Below are 14448 nucleotides of genomic sequence, written 5' to 3'. Positions count from 1 at the left end.
ATTTATCTCTTTTATCCAAGCATTTTGTTTTAATGCTATTTGGGGTGTACACGTTTTTGTTACTTTTTAATTATATATATTGTAGGTGCCAAAGTCTTAACTACTGTGGACTGAATTCCTTTTTAATAAACAAAAAAATGTTTTTGGAATGGTTTGTTGTCAATGTTTGGGTTTAGCATAAAGGCTAGATATAGTGAAGTGAAACTGTCCAGTGCTTCACAGAGATACTATCAGGTACATGAGGGTGTGAAAGTACTAATCACATTGTAGATCAGGGCATTGAGACGTGAACCGCTATTTTAAAATGGTCAAATCAACTTTTGTTGAACTTCTTAATTTTTAAAAATAGTTATTAATTGGGTATGAAATAATGTTGAGGCATTGCGTGGAGTAAAACACTGGTTAGGTCCATGCCAAGTTGGCCAGTAGTGAAGAGGGTGGGCTGAAGCTAAGACCCAGAGCAACCCCCTGGTCTCTCTGCTCCTGTCTGGGTCAGCTCCACCTCTGGACAGCCTCCTGGAACCACAGCTGTTCCTCCTAGATAAGACGAAACAGAGCAGTCTGTTGATCCAGGTTTATTTGACAAAAGCAGTCTGCAAAAGAAACAACAAAAGCCTAACGTGAAATGGAAACTGCAGATATAGGAGACATTTTGACAGGTGGGATGTTTCTTTTGTCGAACTCTCTCTGAGACCTGGTGTTTTGACTAAATGATCATTGCTGAATCCCTTTGAAGGTACGCGGGGACACGATGTCATCAAGCTCCCCTCCACATCAACTTCTAAATGCTAGAACGAAAACGGTTTCTTTCCTGGACAAGGATTGTCCCGACTTTCAAGAATACATGAATTACATTCCCCTGCTTTTCCGGCAATGAAGTTTCACCGTGTGGCGATACGTACGTTGGCAAATTATTTGTTAATTTTGTCATTCTCTCCTTTTCACGGGTAACCTGATACATTAAACAGATGTGGGACGACATACAGGCTGTCTCCAATTTATTAATGTGCAATTTGGCTAGATGGGTAATGGAAACAATTGAACCACTACATTTATATGACACTAGGTGTTTGTTGTTGTGATGTCATTACGTGCAACTGTCACATCTATATTCTATGCAAATTTAACCTTTTTTAAAATTTAACTAGGCAAGTCAATTAAGGACAAATTCTTTATTTACAATGACGGACGAACCCGGACGACGCTGGGCCAATTGTGATACAGCCTGGATTCGAACCAGGGTCTGTAGTGACTCCTCTACAGTAATATATAGGACATGAGATATCTGGTGAAACAACTGTAGATGTCGATGAATGGAAACATGGCTAGTTACTATATCCATCAACGAGTGATAAGTCACAGTTTAACCTTATTGATAATGGCTGTGATCAATGGAAATGTGGAGTCTGGACTAATGAACATGCTTGATAGATCCATCTTCTGTAGAAAAATCGGTTTTTATGATCAATGTACAAGCTGGATGGGGTGTGGGTCTGACCGTAGGAGTTGACAAGCGCACACACAAACATATCTGAGAACAGGCTATTCTGGCATCCAGGAGGTTCTGACAGACCTGGCAGAGACAGGAGGCAGAGCGATGATTCGTGGCCTGGCTGTAAGGACCAGCTCTCCCAGGAAGGACTCCATCATCAGGTTCTGTAAGGTGTTGAGGAGAACCTCCTCTGTCACGTCACAGAACTCTGGCAACCTGGGGGGAAAAGGAGGGGAAGAGGAGAGGAAGGAGGAGGGAAAGAGGAGAGGGAGGAGGGAAAGAGGAGAGGGAGGAGGGGAAGAGGAGGAGAATGAGGGGAAGAGGAGGGGAAGAGGAGAGGGAGGAGAGGAAGAGAGGGAGAAGGAATCGGGGAAGAGAAGAGGGAGGGGGGAGAGGAGAGGGAGGAGTAGCAGAAGTGAACACAGAGGTTACCAAAGGAACAGTCTCTTAATTCAAGGGGAACAACAGTACCCTAATTCACATTAATTCAAGGGGATACAACAGCACCTTAATTCACATTCATTCAAAGGGAACAACAGCACCCTAATTCACATTAATTCAAGGGGATACAACAGCACCCTAATTCACATTAATTCAAGGGGATACAACAGCACCTTAATTCACATTAATTCAAGGGGATACAACAGCACCTTAATTCACATTCATTCAAGGGGAACAACATTCAAAACGTGTTCATGACCTTTTAATATCTGATATTTCTCCCCTTAAAAGTCACAATCTGTAAAAGGTTTGGTCATAGATCTGTTTGAAGTATTTCCTGTTTAGACAGGAATGGTCTATAACTGGTTACCTAAAGCCCTGCCCCACGTACAGCTGAAGTCGGAAGTTTACATATACCTTAGCCAAATACATTTAAACTCAGTTTTTCACAATTACTGACATGTAAATCCTAGTAAAAAAATAGGATTGAGGTCAGGGCTTTGTGATGGCCACTTCAATACCTTGACTTTGTAGTCCTTAAGCCATTTTGCTACAACTTTGGAAGTATGCTTGGGGTCATTATCCATTTGGAAGACCCATTTGCGACCAAGCTTTAACTTCCTGACTGATGTCTTGAGATGTTGCTTGAATATACCCACATCATTTCCCTTCCTCATGATGCCATCGATTTTGTGAAGTGCACCAGTCTCTCCTGCAGCAAAGCACCCCAACAGCACAATGCTCCCACCCCCGTGCTTCACGGTTGGGATGGTGTTCTTCGGCTTGCAAGCCTCCCCCTTTTCCCTCCAAATATAATAATGGTCATTATGGCCAAACGGTTCTATTTTTGTTTCATCAGACCAGAGGACATTTCTCCAAAAAGTACAATCTTTGTCCCCATGTGCAGTGTGGTAGCAGAATCAGAATTCTTTAGGTAACATTGATAAGATGTTTTATCAATGTAAATAAGTATGCTTATGTGGAAAAGTTACTTGGGCCCAGAGAGGTGAGAGGTCAGGCTTGTCTTCTTATGGGAATGTGTCTATAACTATTACATGTCCCCTCTGAGGTTGCCCTTATTTTGATTGAGTGTATGACCTAAGAGGCTCACTGTCTCGGTGAGCTTGTCCAGGAGGAGGTGAATTTAAGATGGGAGTATCGAGGATTGACAATTGATATATGCCATTGGATGAGGTAATGTTTTGGTACTATGTTGTACCAAGAACGAGAAGTAGAACCTCGTCTAAGAGAGCAAACTGAACAATAATTTAGAGCAAATGCTGTGTCTTCCTTTGTGCAATATTCCTAAAATCTGTTATTTGTCATGTGAGTTTAAATGGGTGGGGTCTTGGCTATAAATGATACTAAGAATTGTTTTGTAAGCACTCTCAGAGAATTCATTTATAGACACTGAATTGATCTGAGAGTCACAGGGCTATGGTGAAGCTCATATAATTAAAGATGGACTTCATGATATAACTCTGACTTGTGTGTGGTTTGCTCTCTCATGATTTGGTAATACAGGACATTTCCACGACAGCAGTTGCAAACCGCAGTCTGGCTTTTTTATGGCGGTTTTGAGCCATGGCTTCTTCCTTGCTGAACAGCCTTCCAGGTTATGTTGATATATGACTCGTTTTACTGTGGATATAGATACTTTTGTACCAGTTTCTTCCAGCATCTTCACAAGGTCCTTTGCTGTTGTTCTGGGAGTGATTTGAACTTTTCGCACCAAAGTACGTTCATCTCTAGGAGACAGAATGCGTCTCCTTCCTGAGCGGTATGACGGCTGCGTGGTCCCATGGTGTTTATACTTGCGTACTATTGTTTGTACAGATCAACGTGGTACCTTCAGGCGTTTGGAAATTGCTCCCAAGGATGAACCAGACTTGTGGAGGTCTACAATTTTTTTTCTGAGCTCTTGGCTGATTTATTTTGATTTTCCCATGATGTCAAGCAAAGAGGCACTGAGTTTGAAGGTAGGCCTTGAAATACATCCACAGGTACACCTCCAATTGACTCAAATGATGTCAATTAGCCTATCAGAAGCTTCCAAAACAATGACATTTTCTGGTATTTTCCAAGCTGTACAGTCAATTAGTGTATGTAAACTTCTGACCCTCTGGAATTGTGATACTAAGTGAAATAATCTGTCTGGAAACAATTGTTGGAAAAATGACTTTGTTAACAAGAAATGTGAAGAGTGGTTGAAAAATGGGTTTTAATGACTCCAACCAAAGTGTACAGTGGGGCAACAAAGTATTTAGTCAGCTACCAATTGTGCAAGTTCTCCCACTTAAAAAGATGAGAGGCCTGTAATTTTCATCATAGGTACACTTCAACTGTGACAGACAAAGTTAGAAAAAAAATCCAGAAAATCACATTGTAGGATTTTTAATGAACTTATTTGCAAATTATGGTGGAAAATAAGAATTTGGTCAATAACAAAAGTTTCTCAATACTTTGTTACATACCCTGTTGGCAATGACAGATGTCAAACGTTTTCTGTAAGTCTTCACAAGGTTTTCACACACTGTTGCTGGTATTTTGGCCCATTCCTCCATGCAGATCTCCTCTAGAGCAGTGATGTTTTGGGGCTGTTGCTGGGCAACACGGACTTTCAACTCTTTCTAATGATTTTCGATTGGGTTGAGATCTGGAGACTGGCTAGGCCTCTCCAGGACCTTGAAATGCTTCTTACGAAGCCACTCCTTCGTTGCCCGGGCGGTGTGTTTGGGATCATTGTCATGCTGAAAGACCCAGCCACGTTTCATCTTCAATGCCCTTGCTGATGAAAGGAGGTTTTCACTCAAAATCTCACGATACATGGCCCCATTCATTCTTTCCTTTACACGGATCAGTCGTCCTGGTCCCTTTGCAGAAAAACAGCCCCAAAATATGATGTTTCCACCCCCATGCTTCACAGTAAGTATGGTGTTCTTTGTCCTCCAAACACGACGAGTTGAGTTTTTACCAAAAAGTTTCATCTGACCACATGACAATCTCCCAATCTTCTTCTAGATCATCCAAATGCTCTGTAGCAAAGTTCAGACAGGCCTGGACATGTACTGGCTTAAGCAGGGGGACACGTCTGGCACTGCAGGATTTGACTCCCTGGCGGCGTAGTGTGTTACTGATGGTAGGCTTTGTTACTTTGGTCCCAGCTCTCTGCAGGTCATTCACTAGGTCCCCCCGTGTGGTTCTGGGATTTTTGCTCACCGTTCTTGTGATCATTTTGACCCCACGGGGTGAGATCTTGCGTGGAGCCCCAGATCGAGGGAGATTATCAGTGGTCTTGTATGTCTTCCATTTCCTAATAATTGCTCCCACAGTTGATTTCTTCAAACCAAGCTGCTTACCTATTGCAGATTCAGTCTTCCCAGCCAGGTGCAGGTCTGCAATTTTGTTTCTGGTGTCCTTTGACAGCTCTTTGGTCTTGGCCATAGTGGAGTTTGGAGTGTGACTGTTTGAGGTTGTGGACAGGTGTCTTTTATACTGATAACAAGTTCAAACAGGTGCCATTAATACAGGTAACGAGTGGAGGACAGAGGAACCTCTTAAAGAAGAAGTTACAGGTCTGTGAGAGCCAGAAATCTTGCTTGTTTGTAGGTGACCAAATACTTATTTTCCACCATAATTTGCAAATAAATTCATTAAAAATCCTACAATGTGATTTTTCTGGATTTTTTTCTATAATTTTGTAGTTGAAGTGTACCTATGATGAAAAATACAGGCCTCTCTCATCTTTTTAAGTGGGAGAACTTGCACAATTGGTGGCTGACTAAATACTCCCCCCCCCCACTGTATGTAAACTTCCGACTTCAACTGTATGTCGCCCCACCCAACCCAGCTCACCTGCGGATGGTCTCCTGAACGTTGAGCTGACGCTCTCGCTTCACTGTTGGCTTCTGGGTCTGTGGTTGTTGCTTTGTTACCTCTGTTACCCCAGCACTGTACAGACTGCCCCCCATGAGGAGCTGAGGAGTAGAGGGGCAAGGTGGAGCGGCCTCCCTGGTCCCAGGAAAAGGCGTAGCAGCCCCAGGGAGAGGTGTGGTAGGGGTGTAGGCAGTCTGTCTCAGCTGGGTGAAGTAGGGCACGGGTTCAGCCACACCGTTCACCAGAGAGTGGTGGAAGTGAGAGTCGTCCAGGAGGCTCCTACAGGGAACAGTGAAGAAAGATACAGCTATACAACAACTCCATGGTGCATAGTGGACAGGCTAGAAGCACCACCGAGTCTCTCAGGGCCATTCTTACGGCAACATGGTGAGGAACTAAGCATCTCACCTTTTATCTAACTCTTTAGATGCTGCCAACTAACCACACAGAACTGAACCTGAATATAGAGGAGAGTTACTGAACCTGAATATAGAGGAGAGTTACTGAACCTGAATATAGAGGAGAGTTACTGAACCTGAATATAGAGGAGAGTTACTGAACCTGAATATAGAGGAGAGTTACTGAACCTGAATATAGAGGAGAGTTACTGAACCTGAACATAGAGGAGAGTTACTGAACCTGAATATAGAGGAGAGTTACTGAACCTGAATATAGAGGAGAGGAGAGTTACTGAACCTGAATATAGAGGAGATTTACTGAACCTGAATATAGAGGAGAGTTACTGAACCTGAATATAGAGGAGATGAGAGTTACTGAACCTGAATATAGAGGAGAGTTACTGAACCTGAATATAGAGGAGAGTTACTGAACCTGAATATAGAGGAGAGGAGAGTTACTGAACCTGAATATAATATAGAGGAGAGGAGAGTTACTGAACCTGAATATAGAGGGAGAGTTAGGAATATAGAGGAGAGTTACTGAACCTGAATATAGAGGAGAGGAGAGTTACTGAACCTGAATATAGAGGAGAGGAGAGTTACTGAACCTGAATATAGAGGAGAGGAGAGTTACTGAACCTGAATATAGAGGAGAGTTACTGAACCTGAATATAGAGGAGACTGAACCTGAGAGTTACTGAACCTGAATATAGAGGAGAGTTACTGAACCTGAATATAGAGGAGAGTTACTGAACCTGAATATAGAGGAGAGAGTTACTGAACCTGAATATAGAGGAGAGTTACTGAACCTGAATATAGAGGAGAGTTACTGAACCTGAATATAGAGGAGAGGAGAGTTACTGAACCTGAATATAGAGGAGAGTTACTGAACCTGAATATAGAGGAGAGGAGAGTTACTGAACCTGAATATAGAGGAGAGAGAGTTAGAGGAGAGGAGAGTTACTGAACCTGAATATAGAGGAGAGGAGAGTTACTGAACCTGAATATAGAGGAGAGTTACTGAACCTGAATATAGAGGAGAGGAGTTACTGAACCTGAATATAGAGGGGAGTTACTGAACCTGAATATAGAGGAGAGTTACCCTGAATATAGAGGAGAGGAGAGTTACTGAACCTGAATATAGAGGAGAGTTACTGAACCTGAATATAGAGGAGAGTTACTGAACCTGAATATAGAGGAGAGGAGAGTTACTGAACCTGAATATAGAGGAGAGGAGAGTTACTGAACCTGAATATAGAGGAGAGTTACTGAACCTGAATACTGAACCTGAATAGAGAGAGGAGAGTTACTGAACCTGAATATAGAGGAGAGGAGAGTTACTGAACCTGAATATAGAGGAGAGTTACTGAACCTGAATATAGAGGAGAGTTACTGAACCTGAATATAGAGGAGAGGAGAGTTACTGAACCTGAATATAGAGGAGAGGAGAGTTACTGAACCTGAATATAGAGGAGAGGAGAGTTACTGAACCTGAATATAGAGGAGAGTTACTGAACCTGAATATAGAGGAGAGTTACTGAACCTGAATATAGAGGAGAGTTACTGAACCTGAATATAGAGGAGAGGAGAGTTACTGAACCTGAATATAGAGGAGAGTTACTGAACCTGAATATAGAGGAGAGGAGAGTTACTGAACCTGAATATAGAGGAGGGAGGTTACTGAACCTGAATTACTGAACCTGAATATAGAGGAGAGGAGAGTTACTGAACCTGAATATAGAGGAGAGTTACTGAACCTGAATATAGAGGAGAGTTACTGAACCTGAATATAGAGGAGAGGAGAGTTACTGAACCTGAATATAGAGGAGAGGAGAGTTACTGAACCTGAATATAGAGGAGAGTTACTGAACCTGAATATAGAGGAGAGGAGAGTTACTGAACCTGAATATAGAGGAGAGGAGAGTTACTGAACCTGAATATAGAGGAGAGTTACTGAACCTGAATATAGAGGAGAGGAGAGTTACTGAACCTGAATATAGAGGAGAGGAGAGTTACTGAACCTGAATATAGAGGAGAGGAGAGTTACTGAACCTGAATATAGAGGAGAGGAGAGTTACTGAACCTGAATATAGAGGAGAGGAGAGTTACTGAACCTGAATATAGAGGAGAGGAGAGTTACTGAACCTGAATATAGAGGAGAGTTACTGAACCTGAATATAGAGGAGAGGAGAGTTACTGAACCTGAATATAGAGGAGAGAGAACCTGAATATAGAGGAGAGTTACTGAACCTGAATATAGAGGAGAGGAGAGTTACTGAACCTGAATATAGAGGAGAGGAGAGTTACTGAACCTGAATATAGAGGAGGAGAACCTGGAGAGTTACTGAACCTGAATATAGAGGAGAGGAGAGTTACTGAACCTGAATATAGAGGAGAGGAGAGTTACTGAACCTGAATATAGAGGAGAGGAGAGTTACTGAACCTGAATATAGAGGAGAGGAGAGTTACTGAACCTGAATATAGAGGAGAGTTACTGAACCTGAATATAGAGGAGAGAGTTACTGAACCTGAATATAGAGGAGAGGAGAGTTACTGAACCTGAATATAGAGGAGAGGAGAGTTACTGAACCTGAATATAGAGGAGAGGAGAGTTACTGAACCTGAATATAGAGGAGAGGAGAGTTACTGAACCTGAATATACTGAACCTGAATATAGAGGAGAGTTACTGAACCTGAATATAGAGGAGAGTTACTGAACCTGAATATAGAGGAGAGTTACTGAACCTGAATATAGAGGAGAGTTACTGAACCTGAATATAGAGGAGAACCTGAATATAGAGGAGAGTTACTGAACCTGAATATAGAGGAGAGTTACTGAACCTGAATATAGAGGAGAGTTACTGAACCTGAACATAGAGGAGAGTTACTGAACCTGAATATAGAGGAGAGTTACTGAACCTGAATATAGAGGAGAGGAGAGTTACTGAACCTGAATATAGAGGAGAGGAGAGTTACTGAACCTGAATATAGAGGAGAGTTACTGAACCTGAATATAGAGGAGAGTTACTGAACCTGAATATAGAGGAGAGTTACTGAACCTGAACATAGAGGAGAGGAGAGTTACTGAACCTGAATATAGAGGAGAGGAGAGTTACTGAACCTGAATATAGAGGAGAGGAGTTACTGTTACTGAACCTGAATATAGAGGAGAGGAGAGTTACTGAACCTGAATATAGAGGAGAGTTACTGAACCTGAATATAGAGGAGAGTTACTGAACCTGAATATAGAGGAGAGTTACTGAACCTGAATATAGAGGAGAGGACTGAACCTGAATATAGAGGAGAGGGAGAGTTACTGAACCTGAATATAGAGGAGAGGAGAGTTACTGAACCTGAATATAGAGGAGAGGAGAGTTACTGAACCTGAATATAGAGGACAGGAGAGTTACTGAACCTGAATATAGAGGAGAGGAGAGTTACTGAACCTGAATATAGAGGAGAGTTACTGAACCTGAATATAGAGGAGAGTTACTGAACCTGAATATAGAGGAGAGGAGAGTTACTGAACCTGAATATAGAGGAGAGTTACTGAACCTGAATATAGAGGAGAGGAGAGTTACTGAACCTGAATATAGAGGAGGAGAGTTACTGAACCTGAATATAGAGGAGAGGAGAGTTACTGAACCTGAATATAGAGGAGAGGAGAGTTACTGAACCTGAATATAGAGGAGAGGAGAGTTACTGAACCTGAATATAGAGGAGGAGAGTTACTGAACCTGAATATAGAGGAGAGGAGAGTTACTGAACCTGAATATAGAGGAGAGTTACTGAACCTGAATATAGAGGAGAGGAGAGTTACTGAACCTGAATATAGAGGAGAGAGTTACTGAACCTGAATATAGAATATAGAGGAGAGGAGAGTTACTGAACCTGAATATAGAGGAGAGGAGAGTTACTGAACCTGAATATAGAGGAGAGGAGAGTTACTGAACCTGAATATAGAGGAGAGGAGAGTTACTGAACCTGAATATAGAGGAGAGGAGAGTTACTGAACCTGAATATAGAGGAGAGTTACTGAACCTGAATATAGAGGAGAGGAGAGTTACTGAACCTGAATATAGAGGAGAGGAGAGTTACTGAACCTGAATATAGAGGAGAGTTACTGAACCTGAATATAGAGGAGAGGAGAGTTACTGAACCTGAATATAGAGGAGAGTTACTGAACCTGAATATAGAGGAGAGTTACTGAACCTGAATATAGAGGAGAGGAGAGTTACTGAACCTGAATATAGAGGAGAGGAGAGTTACTGAACCTGAATATAGAGGAGAGGAGAGTTACTGAACCTGAATATAGAGGAGAGGAGAGTTACTGAACCTGAATATAGAGGAGAGGAGAGTTACTGAACCTGAATATAGAGGAGAGGAGAGTTACTGAACCTGAATATAGAGGAGAGGAGAGTTACTGAACCTGAATATAGAGGAGAGGAGAGTTACTGAACCTGAATATAGAGGAGAGGAGAGTTACTGAACCTGAATATAGAGGAGAGGAGAGTTACTGAACCTGAATATAGAGGAGAGGAGAGTTACTGAACCTGAATATAGAGGAGAGGAGAGTTACTGAACCTGAATATAGAGGAGAGGAGAGTTACTGAACCTGAATATAGAGGAGAGGAGAGTTACTGAACCTGAATATAGAGGAGAGGAGAGTTACTGAACCTGAATATAGAGGAGAGGAGAGTTACTGAACCTGAATATAGAGGAGAGTTACTGAACCTGAATATAGAGGAGAGTTACTGAACCTGAATATAGAGGAGAGTTACTGAACCTGAATATAGAGGAGAGTTACTGAACCTGAATATAGAGGAGAGTTACTGAACCTGAATATAGAGGAGAGTTACTGAACCTGAATATAGAGGAGAGTTACTGAACCTGAATATAGAGGAGAGTTACTGAACCTGAATATAGAGGAGAGTTACTGAACCTGAATATAGAGGAGAGGAGAGTTACTGAACCTGAATATAGAGGAGAGTTACTGAACCTGAATATAGAGGAGAGTTACTGAACCTGAACATAGAGGAGAGAGGAGAGTTACTGAACCTGAACCTGAACCTGAATATAGAGGAGAGGAGAGTTACTGAACCTGAATATAGAGGAGAGGAGAGTTACTGAACCTGAATATAGAGGAGAGTTACTGAACCTGAATATAGAGGAGAGGAGAGTTATTGAACCTGAATATAACCTGAATATAGAGGAGAGTTACTGAACCTGAATATAGAGGAGAGTTACTGAACCTGAATATAGAGGAGAGTTACTGAACCTGAATATAGAGGAGAGTTACTGAACCTGAATATAGAGGAGAGGAGAGTTACTGAACCTGAATATAGAGGAGAGGAGAGTTACTGAACCTGAATATAGAGGAGTGGAGAGTTATTGAACCTGAATATAGAGGACAGGAGAGTTACTGAACCTGAATATAGAGGAGAGGAGAGTTACTGAACCTGAATATAGAGGAGAGTTACTGAACCTGAATATAGAGGAGAGTTACTGAACCTGAATATAGAGGAGAGGAGAGTTACTGAACCTGAATATAGAGGAGAGTTACTGAACCTGAATATAGAGGAGAGTTACTGAACCTGAATATAGAGGAGAGTTACTGAACCTGAATATAGAGGAGAGGAGAGTTACTGAACCTGAATATAGAGGAGAGGAGAGTTACTGAACCTGAATATAGAGGAGATGAGAGTTACTGAACCTGAATATAGAGGAGAGTTACTGAACCTGAATATAGAGGAGAGGAGAGTTACTGAACCTGAATATAGAGGAGAGGAGAGTTACTGAACCTGAATATAGAGGAGAGGAGAGTTACTGAACCTGAATATAGAGGAGAGGAGAGTTACTGAACCTGAATATAGAGGTGAGCGTGTGGGTAATGATCTCTCTCTCTGGTCCGTGGCTGAGAGGAGGCATGTCTACAGATGGAGGTCTGCTCTGACGGGATCCACAACGGGTCACATTGGGCCGGGCCGACCTGGAAGAAAGTCTCAGTTAAACACCACTATAGACCCAGTAACCCTCCCAGTAAAACACCACTATAGACACAGTAACCCTCCCAGTAAAACACCACTATAGACACAGTAACCCTCCCAGTAAAACACCACTATAGACACAGTAACCCTCCCAGTCAAACACTACTATAGACCCAGTAACCCTCCCAGTAAAACACCACTATAGACACAGTAACCCTCCCAGTAAACCACCACTATAGACCCAGTTAAACACCACAATAGACCCAGTAACCCTCCCAGTTAAACACCACTATAGACACAGTAACCCTCCCAGTAAAACACCACTATAGACACAGTAAAACACCACTATAGACACAGTAACCCTCCCAGTAAACCACCACTATAGACCCAGTAACCCTCCCAGTAAAACACCACTATAGACACAGTAACCCTCCCAGTAAAACACCACTATAGACACAGTAACCCTCCCAGTAAAACACGACTATAGACACAGTAACCCTCCCAGTAAAACACCACTATAGACACAGTAAAACACCACTATAGACACAGTAACCCTCCCAGTAAAACACCACTATAGACACAGTTAAACACCACAATAGACCCAGTAACCCTCCCAGTAAAACACCACTATAGACACAGTAACCCTCCCAGTAAAACACCACAATAGACACAGTAACCCTCCCAGTAAAACATGACTATAGACACAGTAACCCTCCCAGTAAAACACCACTAGACACAGTAACCCTCCCAGTCAAACACTACTATAGACCCAGTAACCCTCCCAGTAAAACACCACTATAGACACAGTAACCCTCCCAGTAAACCACCACTATAGACCCAGTAAACCACCACTATAGACCCAGTAACCCTCCCAGTAAAACACCACTATAGACACAGTAACCCTCCCAGTAAAACACCACTATAGACACAGTAACCCTCCCAGTAAAACACGACTATAGACACAGTAACCCTCCCAGTAAAACACCACTATAGACACAGTAAAACACCACTATAGACACAGTAACCCTCCCTGTAAAACACCACTATAGACACAGTTAAACACCACAATAGACCCAGTAACCCTCCCAGTAAAACACCACTATAGACACAGTAACCCTCCCAGTAAAACACCACAATAGACACAGTAACCCTCCCAGTAAAACATGACTATAGACACAGTAACCCTCCCAGTAAAACACCACTAGACACAGTAACCCTCCCAGTAAAACACCACTATAGACACAGTAACCCTCCCAGTAAAACACCACTATAGACCCAGTAACCCTCCCAGTAAAACACCACTATAGACACAGTAACCCTCCCAGTAAAACACCACTATAGACACAGTAACCCTCCCAGTAAAACATGACTATGGACACAGTAACCCTCCCAGTTAAACACCACTATAGACACAGTAACCCTCCCAGTAAAACATGACTATAGACACAGTAAAACATGACTATAGACCCAGTAACCCTCCCAGTAAAACACCACTAGACACAGTAACCCTCCCAGTAAAACACCACTTCTGTAGCTCAGTTGGTAGAGCATGGCGCTTGTAACGCCAGGGTAGTGGGTTCGATCCCCGGGACCACCCATACGTAGAATGTATGCACACATGACTGTAAGTCGCTTTGGATAAAAGCGTCTGCTAAATGGCATATATTATTATTATTAACCCTCCCAGTAAAACATGACTATAGACACAGTAACCCTCCCAGTAAAACACCACTAGACACAGTAACCCTCCCAGTAAAACACCACTATAGACACAGTAACCGTCCCAGTAAAACACCACTATAGACCCAGTAACCCTCCCAGTAAAACACCACTATAGACACAGTAACCCTCCCAGTAAAACACCACTATAGACACAGTAACCCTCCCAGTAAAACATGACTATAGACACAGTAACCCTCCCAGTAAAACACCACTATAGACACAGTAACCCTCCCAGTAAAACATGACTATAGACACAGTAACCCTCCCAGTAAAACACCACTAGACACAGTAACCCTCCCAGTAAAACACCACTAGACACAGTAACCCTCCCAGTTAAACATCACTATAGACACAGTAACTCTCCCAGTAAAACACCACTATAGACACAGTAACCCTCCCAGTAAAACACCACTATAGACCCAGTAACCCTCCCAGTAAAACATGACTATAGACACAGTAACCCTCCCAGTAAAACACCACTATAGACACAGTAACCCTCCCAGTAAAACACCACTATAGACACAGTAACCCT

General features: G+C 42.3%; 1 protein-coding gene across 1 annotated transcript in view; it reads right to left on the bottom strand.

The window, feature by feature from the left end:
- Positions 1-216: 216 nt before the first annotated feature.
- cfap65 (cilia and flagella associated protein 65) overlaps positions 217-14448 on the bottom strand; it is a 77273-nt gene continuing 63041 nt past the window's right edge. Inside the window, exons 29-33 of the mRNA XM_046293552.1 lie at positions 12071-12196; positions 5789-6088; positions 1574-1708; positions 456-537; positions 217-255 (exon numbers count right to left, since the gene is read on the bottom strand). Coding sequence (XP_046149508.1) covers positions 217-255; positions 456-537; positions 1574-1708; positions 5789-6088; positions 12071-12196 — 682 coding nt within the window. The remainder of the gene's footprint in view (positions 256-455; positions 538-1573; positions 1709-5788; positions 6089-12070; positions 12197-14448) is intronic.

Source organism: Oncorhynchus gorbuscha, linkage group LG01, assembly GCF_021184085.1.
Source record: "Oncorhynchus gorbuscha isolate QuinsamMale2020 ecotype Even-year linkage group LG01, OgorEven_v1.0, whole genome shotgun sequence".
Classification (NCBI taxonomy): Eukaryota; Metazoa; Chordata; class Actinopteri; order Salmoniformes; family Salmonidae; genus Oncorhynchus; species Oncorhynchus gorbuscha.
Note: the sequence above shows the minus strand (reverse complement) of the source record. Positions and strands in the feature narration are given on the sequence as shown.